The 13557-nt window shown below is 38.0% G+C and overlaps 1 protein-coding gene across 2 annotated transcripts; it reads left to right on the top strand.

The window, feature by feature from the left end:
* The first annotated feature begins 827 nt into the window (after positions 1 to 827).
* LOC139941636 (uncharacterized) lies at positions 828 to 11926 on the top strand. Of its 2 annotated transcripts, none has more exons than XM_071938222.1 (4): positions 828 to 983; positions 9853 to 10002; positions 10602 to 10755; positions 11474 to 11926. In XM_071938222.1, the coding sequence occupies exons 1-4, from the start codon at positions 977 to 979 to the stop codon at positions 11532 to 11534; spliced, it is 372 nt and encodes a 123-aa protein (XP_071794323.1). In that variant the 5' UTR covers positions 828 to 976; the 3' UTR covers positions 11535 to 11926. The 2 variants fall into 2 exon arrangements, with proteins under 2 accessions (XP_071794323.1, XP_071794322.1); XM_071938221.1 differs by lacking the exon at positions 828 to 983 and adding an exon at positions 7186 to 7318.
* The last annotated feature ends 1631 nt before the right edge of the window (positions 11927 to 13557 follow it).

Raw genomic sequence — 13557 nt, 5'->3', positions numbered from 1 at the left:
GCACAAATTCTAAAATTTTCAAGTAACCTGACCTGATGTCAAGTTTAAATATCGGTTTGTCTTCGTTGTTTTGTTAAATTTATTTGTTACTTTTGTGTATGTTGTTAATAATGCCACTCTAAAGGACCAACGTATGATTGGGTGCGAGTTGTGCGACGTGGCACAAACAAGCAAATAGGTACCTGCCACGTCGCACAACTCGCACACAATAATGTATCGTACCAAGCAATGTATGTATTAAAATGTAGTTCTATAATATTGTGGAAATGTTTTGTGGAAATAAATGTATTGAATTGAATTCAATTGAATAACACTTTTGATCCTCGGGGCAAACTTGACCTATGTAAAAAATATGTTTTGGGTGCGAGTTGTGTGACGTGGCACAAAAACAAGCAAATAGGTACCTGCCACGTCGCACAACTCGCACACAATAATGTATCGTACCAAGCAATGTATGTATTACAATGTAGTTCTATAATATTGTGGAAATGTTTTGTGGAAATAAATGTATTGAATTGAATTCAATTGAATAACACTTTTGATCCTCGGGGCAAACTTGACCTATGTAAAAAATATGTTTTGGGTGCGAGTTGTGTGACGTGGCACGTACCCATTTGCTTGTTTCAATTGACTTCGGATTTAGGCTTCAGGCCCCGTCTTCTCGTCTGAAGCCCTGAGAAGCCCATACGCAAAGCACACGCAATTGTCAAAACAACCACGGGGCCAAGCTAGCCTAAGCCGAATATGGAGCCAAAGCCGTTGATTCGAAAAGGGCGTGCCAGTGCTCACTGGTACCAACCTCGGACCGCGCACAATCCTGGCAGCCTTTAAAACCCATGCGTTTTCGCTAAATTCACTACTTGTGTTACTTCCCAGTGTAACGTCACATCGTAAAGTCACATTGCAGCAAACCCGTGCCACAGCTTACAGCAAGAACTCTCCACACAGCTCTTTGTAAGAAACCACCTTCAACACCATGGCCAGTAAGTATTCACTTCAAAATAAATGGAGTGTAAGTTACGGCGGACGAAAAGTGGCCATTTGCTTTTCTGTTATCAGAATAGCAGAAAAGCAGATTTTACGGGTTTTTTTATATGAGTTTTTCTTCTTTTCTACTTTTCCGCTACCTGAAAAGCAGATTGAACTTTTTGTGAAAATGCATTTTCTTCTTTTCTATTATTTTGTATGTTACCAGAAAAGCAGGTTTTACTTTATTTCCATATGCTGGCGGACGAAAAGTGACCATTCGCTTTTTTGCTTGTTTTACTAGGACAGCCCATGAAGGTTTTGGTTTATTGAACACATCCAAATGTGTCCACAAGGGAAACTGACCGACGTGTTTTTTGTAATGAGAGAATCTTATTGGATTTAGCCGCGAAACCTTCACGGGGGTGTTTCCTTTGAGATGCCGCGCAGCCTGCGAGGTCTTCACAAAAATTCTTCCAGTACCAACTGACTGACGTGCAATGTAGGCTTATGCGATTGGTTCCCCAACACAAAACACATTTTCTGCGCTCGTGCAGTACATCAGTGTGCACGTGTTATGGTTCACGTTCACGGGTGGTCCTTTAAACGCAAAAACGCATTGATGACCACTTTTCGGCCACCTAGGTAAAATATTATTTTCCGGTATCCGAAAGGAGAAAAGAGGATGGCCACTTCTCGGCCGCCAGTGTAAAATGTGCTTTTCAGTTGGCAGAAAAGCAGAGAAACAAAAAATTGCATTTTCACGAAACGTTAAATCTGCTTTTCTACTTTCCTGGTAGCAGAAAAGCAAACGGCCACTTTTCGTCCGCCAGCATAAGGAGATAAAGAAAAACCTGCTTTTTGGTAACAGAAAATTAGAAAAGTAGAAAATGCATTTTCGCAAACCGTTCAATCTGCTTATGTAGAAAAGGAGAACAATTCATATTAAAACCCATAAAATCTGCTTTTCTGCTAACAGAAAAGCAGATGGCCACTTTTCGCCCCCCATATTATGATATACTACTGTAGATCACTGGCCACAAATATTTGCAACTAAATAGAAACCGAATCATCTTGAAAAGGTGCTTGTCTTAGGTGAATTAGGGGAAAAAGACGCGAAAACTGCATAATAGTTCGAGACATGCACATGCGCGAACATGCCCCCGCGCCCCGCTCGCGAGTTGCGATCAAAACTTTCAATATGACGGCGATTTGTACAGCAGTAATAGGCAAACGCAGTCAACAACCGCTAGATTGCGGCCGTGATTTCTCATGTAATTATTTATGCAGGGTTATGATTTTTGGTTTAAACATTACTTTTGTTAATTTCAAACACTTTTCATGTTTTTAGGTGTTCGGGCCAACAGCCCGGAACACCTCTTATTTTTGTTCGGTTTTTTTTTTTTATTGATACTTCTTCTTCTTCTTCTTCTTCTTCTGTACGTCCCTTGTCCCCCTACAAAAACATCTTTCCAAACATCGTATGAACTTGAAACTTCACACATAGTTAGCGATTTATTAGGAGAAGAAACCGTGTGAGTTACGTCATGATGACGTCATAAATTCTTGAGTTATGAATATTCAAAGTTTATTAATTCAAAAAATCATAACTTTTGATCTACATGAGGAATTCTTACAATCGAAACATCATCGGAATTGTCATTGAAAACTCCGTAAACGCTCCACAGACATGACCCCATTTTGATGTTGTCTTCCGGCTCAAAAGAGAGGTTGAAAATTTCAAAATTCACGTCTAAAGAACAACGTAAATCCCCATTGGTATGTGCATAAACATTGCACGTAGCCATACACACAACGTGTAGTGTATTAGCGGTGCAGCAGAGCACGCTCCAGTGATCATCCATTCTGCTTATTAGCAGCGATTGTCCGCTAAAAAAATCACACTTCCCAAGCACATATAAAGTTGAAACTTCACACATAGTTAGATATGTATAAGGAGAAGAAACCGTTTGAGTTATGTCACGATGACGTCATCAATTCTTGAGTTATGAATTTTCAAAGTTTATTATTTCAAAAAATCATAACTTTTGATCTACATGATGGGTTGTTACAATCGACACATCATCGGAAAGTTCGTTAAAAACTTCGTAAATGCCTCGCAGACGTGATCCCATTTTGAGCTCGTCTTCTGGTTCAAAATTGAGTTTGAAAGTTCACAATTTCTTGTATAAAGAACTACGAAATTTCCCCATTGATTGTGCGTAACACTTGTGGCGTGCACGTGTAGTGTACTAGGCATAATTTATTTGGTGGCATGCTGCCAAGTTTGTTGTACTCTGTGCCATAGCGTGATATGCATAGAGCTATATAGCTATGCAGAACGCTGCGAAAACGATTTCATTTCAATCTTCAGCGTCAAATTGTTCAAATGTTACCCTTCTGATGGCTTAGTGGTCAATGTGTAATTGAAGACGAAGTTTCGCTGAGATGGCCACCTACTTCAGTGATTCATGGGACTTTTAATTATGTGAGAAAACAACAGTACAAAACGACGAACATTGGTCATGTTTTGGTTAAACACCGAGAAGAATAGAGACGTTACATCGATCGACCACTCCCCCCGGGTGAAGGGCGTTTTGGGCCCACGGAATTCACGTCAGTATTACGATATCTATTACTTCTTGAACTTAGCATAATCATCAATTGTTTTGATTATTTGTTAAAACAACTATCCAAGTTATTTTTAGTTAAATATTTTGAAGAAAAAAAATCTCTGAAATAACATAAGCCCTTTCAAACTTTCTCTAGTAGGAAAGGACGTTACGTAAACTAATCTATTTCTACCTCCATGCACAGACATGGATGTTACAATACAAAACATTCAAAGAAAACAGAATGGTTAAAGCATAAGGCCCAAGCAATTAGGAGTGGTCTTGCTAAAATAAACTGCCGGATTAAACAAAACTTTAGTACAAACAAATCAATAAAACAATCCAGATTTTCATCTTCTTCTTCTCTTCGTCCCTTGTCCTCGAACAAAAGCACACTTCCCAAACTCGTATGAACTTGAAACTTCGCACATAGTTAGATATGGATTAGGAGTGGAATAATGTGTTAGTTAGGTCATGATGACGTCATCCATTCTTGAGTAATAAAAATTCAAATTATTATTTCAAAAAATCATTATTTTTGATCCACGTTTTCTTTTTTTACTTCTTTTTAAAAATATTATCAATAGAGCGCGAAAAAGCTTCATGAAGAATAGTCTTCGTTCAAGGCGGTTAAAACATACATGCCCCTTACAGTCTTTTCTTCAGTCGTCAGTCAATATTTCCTAAGTTCATATTTCCTAAACTACATAAGCTATTTTGACAATCTGTACATCATATGAAAGGGCTTTACGTACTTGACAGAAATGGATATGTTGGTGAACTTTCGTTGACCTTTTGACCTGTTTAAACGGGAAGTGACTGTGAAATGATTTGAAAGGGCGTGGTTTATTGTCATTTAGGTCGAAATAAACATCCTTTGATGCTTTACCATCACACCATACAAGTCTGGCAAAGGTCTGGTTTAAAACAAATATTACCGATGACGTCACCAAACATACACTTTTACTAGATGACGTAATCATGTGGTTTTGACAGTTTTTGTAATTTGAATCATTTATTACAAATCTTGAGAACAAAGCAAGGTGTAATATTTGTTTTTTAATCCAGGCTTTTACTCCCGGAAACCGAACACCTTGAGTTTGTTCACAAACTCTCAATCTCTAGTTTATCACTGTAAGTTCGTACCCAAGGGCAAATTAGAGAAATCTTAACGCTGCTGTTTGGATGCACTATTAATTTGCTGTACACATGTTATTAACAGATCACCCCCACCTCCCCCACCCCTAAAAAACCCAAACAATTGCTCATACACCAGGCTAAATTAAAGGTTACCAATCGTTTTATTTTATTTTCGGTGTTTTGTTATTTTTATTATTCATAATTCACGTACAAACAGCATTTTCTTAAAAATCATTACAATATCAACAGTCAGTTGCAATATTTTTAATTTAATTGTGATAATTTTTAATGTGTGAATTCTGAGTCAAATAAACTTTAAACTTTAAATTTAAAGTTGCAATTTTAGAATATAAAGAAACACCATGCACATAAATTAAAATATTGTTAGGCAAAAATTCTGACTGGCACCCAAACAAAATAGACCACCAACATAGGCCTAGATAGCTCAGTTGGTAGAGAGCCGGTACGGAGGTTCAAGTCCCACTCAGGTCATTTTTGCTTTGTTCAAGCCCAAATCATTAAAACTTTACCAAGTAATGTTTTTACTTGAACTTAAATTTTACTACAAACTACATGGATTCACAGGGGAATTTGAGCATAATCTTTCCATTTAAAAATGCTTTACAGTAATTGAACGCTGGTCCAAATTGGGTAGCACTTTTACGGTAATGAACTGAGGGGATCCTATTTTGAAAGATGTACTTTGATTTGAAACATTAAAATTTTACTTTGTTAAAAAAAAAAAAATGATGAATTAGCTTTGTGTAGTGTCTCTTCCTTGCTGATGAATAAAGGAGAAAAACAGCTCAGAGAAGTTGTCTCACCTCACATGCCATTGATCTGTTGAATAAAACAAAAATATGAAAATAAAATTCTTTTGAAAATATAAGACCGTGTTGAAAATGAAACGGGTAGTGGTAATTAATTAAAAGGTAACCACGAAAAATTAACTTCTACTTATTGTTAACTAAAGATGGAATGTGGAGGAGGAAACAAGGGCAGGGAAATGCTTTACAAATTATTCATAAAGAAAATTGGACAAAATAAAATTGTGCAGCCCCATGGATAGTTGTTGGAATATTCATCCAAAATAGAGATTTTGAAGAGTGTTTTCCGTTTGTTTACCACCTGTGGTAAAAAGAAAGAGAACAGTTACGAAATTTTAGGCTATACTTAGAAAACTGTGGGTGACTAACACACATTATGTTCATGTAGTAAAAGCCCTAGTCTTTCATTGCGATAACATTCCCTTTTTTATAAATGGCCAAATGGTTTACAGAATTGGTTTACACCGAGTGGCTGTTTAATCAGACAATATTCTTGAAACAAGAGGAATCCCTAACCAACGGAATTTCTTTCTTCTTCTTTTTTTTTTTTTTTTTTTGGGGGGGGGGGGGTTCGCCTTTCTTTTAAGCGGCGCTGTAGACAGCTTGCTTATAAATCAATTATGTTTGCAAAATCTGACAGCAATGTTGGATCACCCTCCTGCTTACCTCCAAAAAGAGGAACACACTCTTTGGCCCTCCAATGACTCTAGGAACCGGTGATGATTTTTAAAAACTAAGAATTTGTGCCCATCTCCGATCCATAGATATAGAATTAAATAACTAGATCGGCCGCGCGTACATACGCGCCATTACCTGTGTAGAAAATAAAATTGTTCGCCATGGACGCGGTAAAAATTTTACGTTCGAAAGGCGACGCGCAAAAATGAACACGAGAGATAGGCCTTTGACGCGCTAAATGTCACGTGCTGACGGCAAAAAGTCACGTGCTGACGGCAACGCACAGAAAATGTACACGGGAGATAGGAAATGGCAGCCCCCATGCCAGAACCCGCGTATGTACGCGCGGCCGATCTAGTTATTCTATTCTATATCTATGCTCCGATCACGAAACTTACGCAGAAGCTTGTTTTGGTCGCGCGGCGTGAAAAACCTTTTTATTGGTCGTTTAGGCGTCGGCTTCCTCTTTAAACTGCTTATTAACGTATTAAACAAAAATGCCTTCGCGACCATCGTGCGTCCGCGAATCAGCTAGTCTGTACACAGATACACAGTCCTAACTATTAAGGCCCGTTTCTGGGGCGGAAGTTTTCAAAGCTTCATAACTCAAATCTTACCCGCAACAAGCCACTAATTTCAACAAATTCACGTTCCATGGCGGCATACATTTATCTGCGGTGGGATTTGGTAGTCATATATTTTTCACAAATCCGTAATTTTCGTGAAATAATGCAGCTCCATACGTTAAAAAATTCCCGTTTTGATCGTTTTCGCACAGAGTGTTGTCTGCTCTCCGTGCGCGTACGCGTATACATTCGCGTGCAAGAAGACGCAAGGTGCAAGACGCATGAATTCATGGGTCACCGTATCTTGCCTGCATGCACAGCTTTAACACGCAAACGCAACGCAAGATTAGCGCGTCGTGCGTCTTGCGTCTTGCGTACACACGGCAGACTGAGAATACGAACAAAAATGGGAACTTCTTAACGTTGGGAGCTGCATTCTTTCATGAAAATGACGGAATTGTGAAGAATAATTATATGACGACCAAAACCCACCGGAGAAATCTGTTGAAATTAGTGGTTTCTTGCACGGGTAAGATTTGAGTTATGAAGCTTTGAAAAGTTTTCTCCCAAGAAATGGTATACAAATATTGAGTGGCTCAGAGTGGAATGGGAGAAATATTATCGCAAGGTAAAATTTGGACTGTTCCATTGGAACAGGCCAAATTTTACCGAGCGATAATATTCCTTCCATTCCACGAATTAAACCCACTCAATATTTGTTTTATGTAACTGACATATTATAGATCCTTGTCATTTTAATGTATTTTAAAAGTATAACATTATGAAAAATCACACAAAAATTTCTTACAACCAAAAATCATATAGCGGCCGCGTAGCGGCAACAACGCACAAATCGGATCACAACCTTTTGCACAGGTGCTCCTTTGTTTTAGCAGCGGCGCGGCGGCGCTGTACTGCTCAAAAACATTGGGAAAGGATGATCCTAACTGTTGAATGGGAAATGCTATTCCCCATGGGCGAATAGGTCTTTTTGATCGCCGGTGCGGATAGGAGTTAGTGAATGTCACGTGAATAAAGTTCCACCAATCAAATGACAAGGATCTGTATGTCAGTTATAAACCCTGTTATCCAGGACGTCACTGTAGTATACGTAAGTGTAAAGCCGCAAGGGCTACGAGTCAGCCAGCTTTTAATTATTTTTTAGTGGTTTCCCAATCGGGCGTAGATTTTAATAGGTACGGAGCTCCAGGAGTGCCATCTCACATATCGAGTTACCGACATAATGTATCGCATCAAGATGACTTATTTAATTTAGTGGAATAATGTAACTTACCGACATATTTATCTTGCTGAGTCGACTTAGATAAATGATAAATCAACTTACTGGCATCATTCATCTCAACAAGTCGACTTAGATAAAATGATAAGTCAACTTACTGACATAGGCCTAATACGTATCTCAACAAATCCACTTGGGTCGACTGATACTGACAAAATTTATCTCACCAAGTCGACAGACAGAAATGAGAAGTTGACTTTATACACACTATCCGCACCTCGTCCAACTCTGATTGTATAAGTCAATTCAGGCATCTTCTTCAATTTCATTTTATGTAACAAGCAAACTTATTAATTTACTGATTTTGTTTAAAAAGGTTAATGGCTGTTAGCAAACTGCATAAAGTACGTGTAAAATATTGTTACTGGCCTCACGTTTTGAACATAGCTACGTGATAAGAAAGAGATAATAAATCATGCATTCAGTTCAAAAGGATAAAAGTTGGTTTTCGGCATAACTATTCATCAAACTATAAGTCTTTACACAAATAAAACATTCACAAGAAAATTAATGGAAGGTAGCAGACAGCACACAATGGAACCGAGTTTGATAGTGACAATACCAAAAGTGCAGCCGTTGAACTGATTCTACCTCCATGGTTATACTATGCGCTGATGGTTATCAAAAGGATACCATTTTATTGCCGCCAAAACCAAACACTCAACGGACCGGAATCTATCCATATATTCCCCCCTCGGCTGTACAAAACAGGAAATTCCACCGAGTCTCAAGAATGAGATATTAAATCATGCATTCAGTTCAAAAGGATAAAAGTTTGTTTTCGCCATAACTATTCATCAAACTATAAGTCTTTACACAAATAAAACATTCACAAGAAAATTTTGTATGGAAGGTAGCAGACAGCACACAATGGAACCGAGTTTGATAGTGACAATACCAAAAGTGAAACCATCAGCCGTTGAAGTAATACATTACACTATGCGCTAATGGTGATCAAAAGGATACCATTTTATTGTCGCCAAAACCAACCACTTATATTCAACGGACCGGAATCTATGCACAGATCAAATATTCAAAAGAATATCCATACATTTCCCCCTCGGGTGTACAAAACAGGAAATTCCACCACGTCTCGAGGGATAATAAATCCAACCAATTACCACGTCTCAAGGGATAATAACAACTAATTATATTCAACAGACCGGAATCTATGCACAGATAAAATATTCAAAAGAATAGGCAAACATTCACCCCTCCCCCCCCACCCCCTCGGGTGTTCAAAACGTCATGGACCACATTACAGCGCGCAACAATTGTATACTGGATTTTCATATTTCAAAGGGCAATGGTATTTACGATTTGCAAAGGGCACTTCCATTGGAAAGTCTATGGAACACTTTTTTTGGAAGGGGCACCAACTCAAAGACCAGGGGCAACATGGGCAGTGTATGGCGTTTATTAATGTTTTGCGTTGTCAAAGAGAAGGTTTCAAACAGGAAATTCCACCACGCTGATATTCCACACTGAGAAAGAGTATAACCCTACATTTCAGAATGTTTGAAAGCTTTAATCCAGGCTTTTGTTGTTAAAACGGTCCTTCTTTTAAAGGCAGTGGACACTATTGGTAATTGTCAAAGATCGGTCTTCTCACTTGGTGTATCTCAACATATGCATAAAATAACAAACCTGTGAAAATCTGATGGATTTAGTTGGAGCGCCGGATGAGCGTCACTGGGTGACGAATTTGAGGCTATAATTTTGTTATTATAAGACGCCACTTTTTTTCTTTTTTTTATATATAGATCAAGATTTGAAGGCGACGATTCAGAGGCAGAATAATGAATTTATGAAGCGTTATGACGCCGATGATATGACAGGACTCAAGAATCTCTTCACTAAGGATTGTACAATTTGGGTAGGGGGATCAGATCATAAACTCTACGGAAAAGATGGTAATGGACACTACTGATGAGTTTTTTGTTTTTTTTTCAGTTATGTAATTAAACAATTTCGGGGGGCTAGTCTTGGTTACAAGACCTTGGCATGGGGTGGGTAAATTCAAACAACATAACTAATTATAACTATTGTTGGTAGTTCGCAACACTGAAGGGATCAATTCAAAATAACAGAGTGCGTTAATGATCCTTGTTTTGATTTCCGTTAAGGAGAATGGACGAGAAAGTGTAGATTCGTGAATAGAACATTTTTATAACTATTTTGCAATAAATATTTGTATACTTTAGTGCTTGCATCATTATCGAGTACAACGTCAGTTTGCTCAGCTAGCAATAAATTGGGATACTGAAGTGTTTTTTTTTCAACTGGAAAATGTTTTTGTTACTTGAAAGAAAGCATACTTTTTTAAGCTATGTTTTGCACTTCATGCTATCTTTAAGTTTGGAAAAGACAGTAACTTTCCAGTTGAACTACACTCAACTGTAGATTATGTTTCGTACACTTAAGTGTAGATTCTAAATAAAGAAATTAATTTTAAAATATAGACTAGTAAAAGCTCGTTGAATCTCGTGTATATCTTCTATGAATTATACAGATGTCCCCAGGTTGCTGGGTCAGGCGCGAGCAGGAGGTGCAACCTACAAGCGCATAACTGATGAAGTCGGACCACCAGGCCCTGATGGCACGGTGTATGAGAGAGGACATTATTTAACCATTGGAGCGGATGGGGCAGAGTTAGCTTCCGGCTAGTACGTCATCATGTCGTTTTTTTTCCAAAATCCCTTCCACTTTGGGCTTCGAGTTGACCCCATTTTATAAAATGTACCACCAGTACTTTATAATTAAAAAAAATCTCATACGAAGACTATGACAAAATGTCAGAAACACAGTCTCGAAGACGCCTAACACAAACATGTTTCAACGTTTCGAGCATGTACGTAAAGCTAGCATGAATATCAGACAAACTAACTTCCGGGTGTAGGCCTATACAGCATAAAACTTTATTGGGAGAAGTGCTGATTATTGTGTCGCCTCGACGATTCGAACCGCTCAAAAAACAATAGTGAGCATTACAGCTGCTTTTCATCCGTTGTTGTACCGTTGCAGTACGAATAGGAATCACTGACTTTATATCATCCTTTTGAACTTTTACACTCCTTTTTAAAGGGTTTCTTGAAAATAATTATCTTATTTCAGGCGCCGCCCATCCCATAGGGGATGTAAACAAAAAAATGTTTCTTAGTAGTGCAGTTGCCACTTGCAGCCTGACAGATTCACGCCAAAATTCTCTAAAGATGCGTGGGTCGAAGCTAGCGATTAAAATAACGAGAATCTTTATAAATTAATGTTCTACTAAACTTAACACACACGTGGTTTCACAGATGGAACTGAACGGATGCCAACTAACCCCCGCCCCCCCCCCCCTCCCACCACCACCAATAATTATTCTTCATTTTCATTTCACAGCTATCTTAGCATCTGGAAAAACATAGATGGAGAATTCAAACTGCACGTGACGCACATTTAGAAGGACAACCTGGCCTTGTCAATCCGATGGAGTGTCCATACTTAACGGACACATGGATAATAATAAGCAGTTCTTGTAAAGCGCATAGTATTAAAAAAGTCTCTACGCGATTAAAAATATTGGTTTTTAAGTTTAGATTTAAATTGTTCTAGCTTTACGGGGAACAGTCTTTGATATGCGAAACCCATGAAACACAACGGAATGGTCCTTATTTAGGGCAACACTATTTTATAATCTTTGAGCCTAGACAAAATTGAATTAACATTATAACGAACAAATTAGTACAAATCCAGTGCAACTCTTTTTATATAAAATACACTGTCTGTGATCGTTGTGAAATGGGAAATACTAACGGATACTCACAACTAAATACGCCTCTCTTAATATTTATGCATGACGTCAAAATTCTTACCCAAAATGAGGCTATGGGCGCACGTCCCCCATCACTTGCAGTGGGTGCGCCCATCGCCTCGTTTTGGATTAGCATTATGACGTACCTCATGCATAAATATTAAGAAAGGCGTATAGACCCTTCCCATGAAATATGTAAAATGCACAAAGCGCGTGCGCACTGACATTTTGGTTGGCAAAATATAAGGAAACATCGCGCTGTTTTGTACCATAGAATTATTCTATATCTATGTTTTGTCATAGATATAGAATAGAATAATATTTAATTCTATATTTTGTGTGTTTTGTACACGGCTAATGGCTGCGTGACGCAGGCGCGTGTGTGCGTCTGTTTAGTGCACTACTCAGGCGTTTGCAAACCAATAGGGTCTGTACGCATGCGTGAATGTAATTAGCATATTTCATTGGAAGGGTCCATTATCATTTGCGCGTCAATTTCAGCTTATTTGTTTGCTCAATTAATTAAGTTTTTAGTTTCATCTAAGAGCCCATTGACAACTATACCACTGTTGTTTTAATTTCAGCTTATTTGTTTGCTCAATTAATTAAGTTTTTAGTTTCATCTAAGAGCCCATTGACAACTATACCACTGTTGTTTTAATTTCAGCTTATTTGTTTGCTCAATTAATTAAGTTTTTAGTTTCATCTAAGAGCCCATTGACAACTATACCGGTGTTGTACTTGCTGGCAGAGTGTTTTCTTGTACACTCCTAACCAAATCTCTGACCGCTGTTGATTGACACTAAGCTAAGACAATTACATCGTAGGCCTGCATGTACTTGCCATCATGGCATTGTGTTAAAAAAATAACTTCTTTAAACAAATTTAATTCCACTCGATGCCACATAAACTGTTTATGTTCGATCACGATGCACTTCCAATGAGCGAGTCTTGCAAAGATAAAACCATTCAAGAACAGATTAATGCCTACAAGCACATGGATAGTCGTTGCGAGGCACTGGTATATTGGTCTCAAACATTTCAACCACGTAAATTTGGGGCAATGTTTAGTCATCAGGTACCCTTTTTTTCAAGAGAAAATAAGTAAAAAGAGAACCAACATTAAACATGATATCTCTTATGTTACAATGATGATGATAACCACCAAGTGTGACATGAGAACCAACAGATTAAAAGCACTGTACACGTTTGGTAATTAAGACCAGTATACCATCATAAGCATACAATAACAAGCCTGTGAACATTTGGGTTCAATATTGGTCATCGAAATTACCTCTTTCTCAAAAACTACGTTACTTCAGAGGGAGTCGTTTCCCACAATGTTTATACTATCAACAGCTCTCCAATGCTCGTTACCAAGTCAGTTTTAAGTTAATATTTGTTTTGAGTAATTACCAAACGTGTACCTTCCCTTTAGTGTGACTCTGGGAACCCAATCATGTTAACTATGATAAGCATATCGACCCGACACCTTTCATTGTTGACCAACTGCAGTGTGTTTGCCTTTTCGCTGATAACAATTTGACGAACCTTTAAAACAGTATAGGCAAATATATTCAATAAGATAAATAATTGTAGTGATTAGAAGTCTGATTATCTATATTGTAATTGCTCAATAAATATTAATGTTTGACTAGTCGATGGTTATTCC

The sequence above is a fragment of the Asterias amurensis genome, chromosome 9 (assembly GCF_032118995.1).
Source record: "Asterias amurensis chromosome 9, ASM3211899v1".
In the NCBI taxonomy this organism is placed as follows: Eukaryota; Metazoa; Echinodermata; class Asteroidea; order Forcipulatida; family Asteriidae; genus Asterias; species Asterias amurensis.
This window is presented reverse-complemented; position numbering and strand designations above follow the sequence as displayed.

Bases quoted from the DNA above. Each gene is read 5' to 3' on its own strand.
- LOC139941636 (XM_071938221.1), top strand. From the start codon at position 7,264: ATGACGACCAAAACCCACCGGAGAAATCTGTTGAAATTAGTGGTTTCT. The intron at 7,319-9,852 runs GTAAGATTTGAG...TTTTATATATAG, and splicing joins ATTAGTGGTTTCTTGCACGG to ATCAAGATTTGAAGGCGACG. The intron at 10,003-10,601 runs GTAATGGACACT...TGAATTATACAG, and splicing joins TAAACTCTACGGAAAAGATG to ATGTCCCCAGGTTGCTGGGT.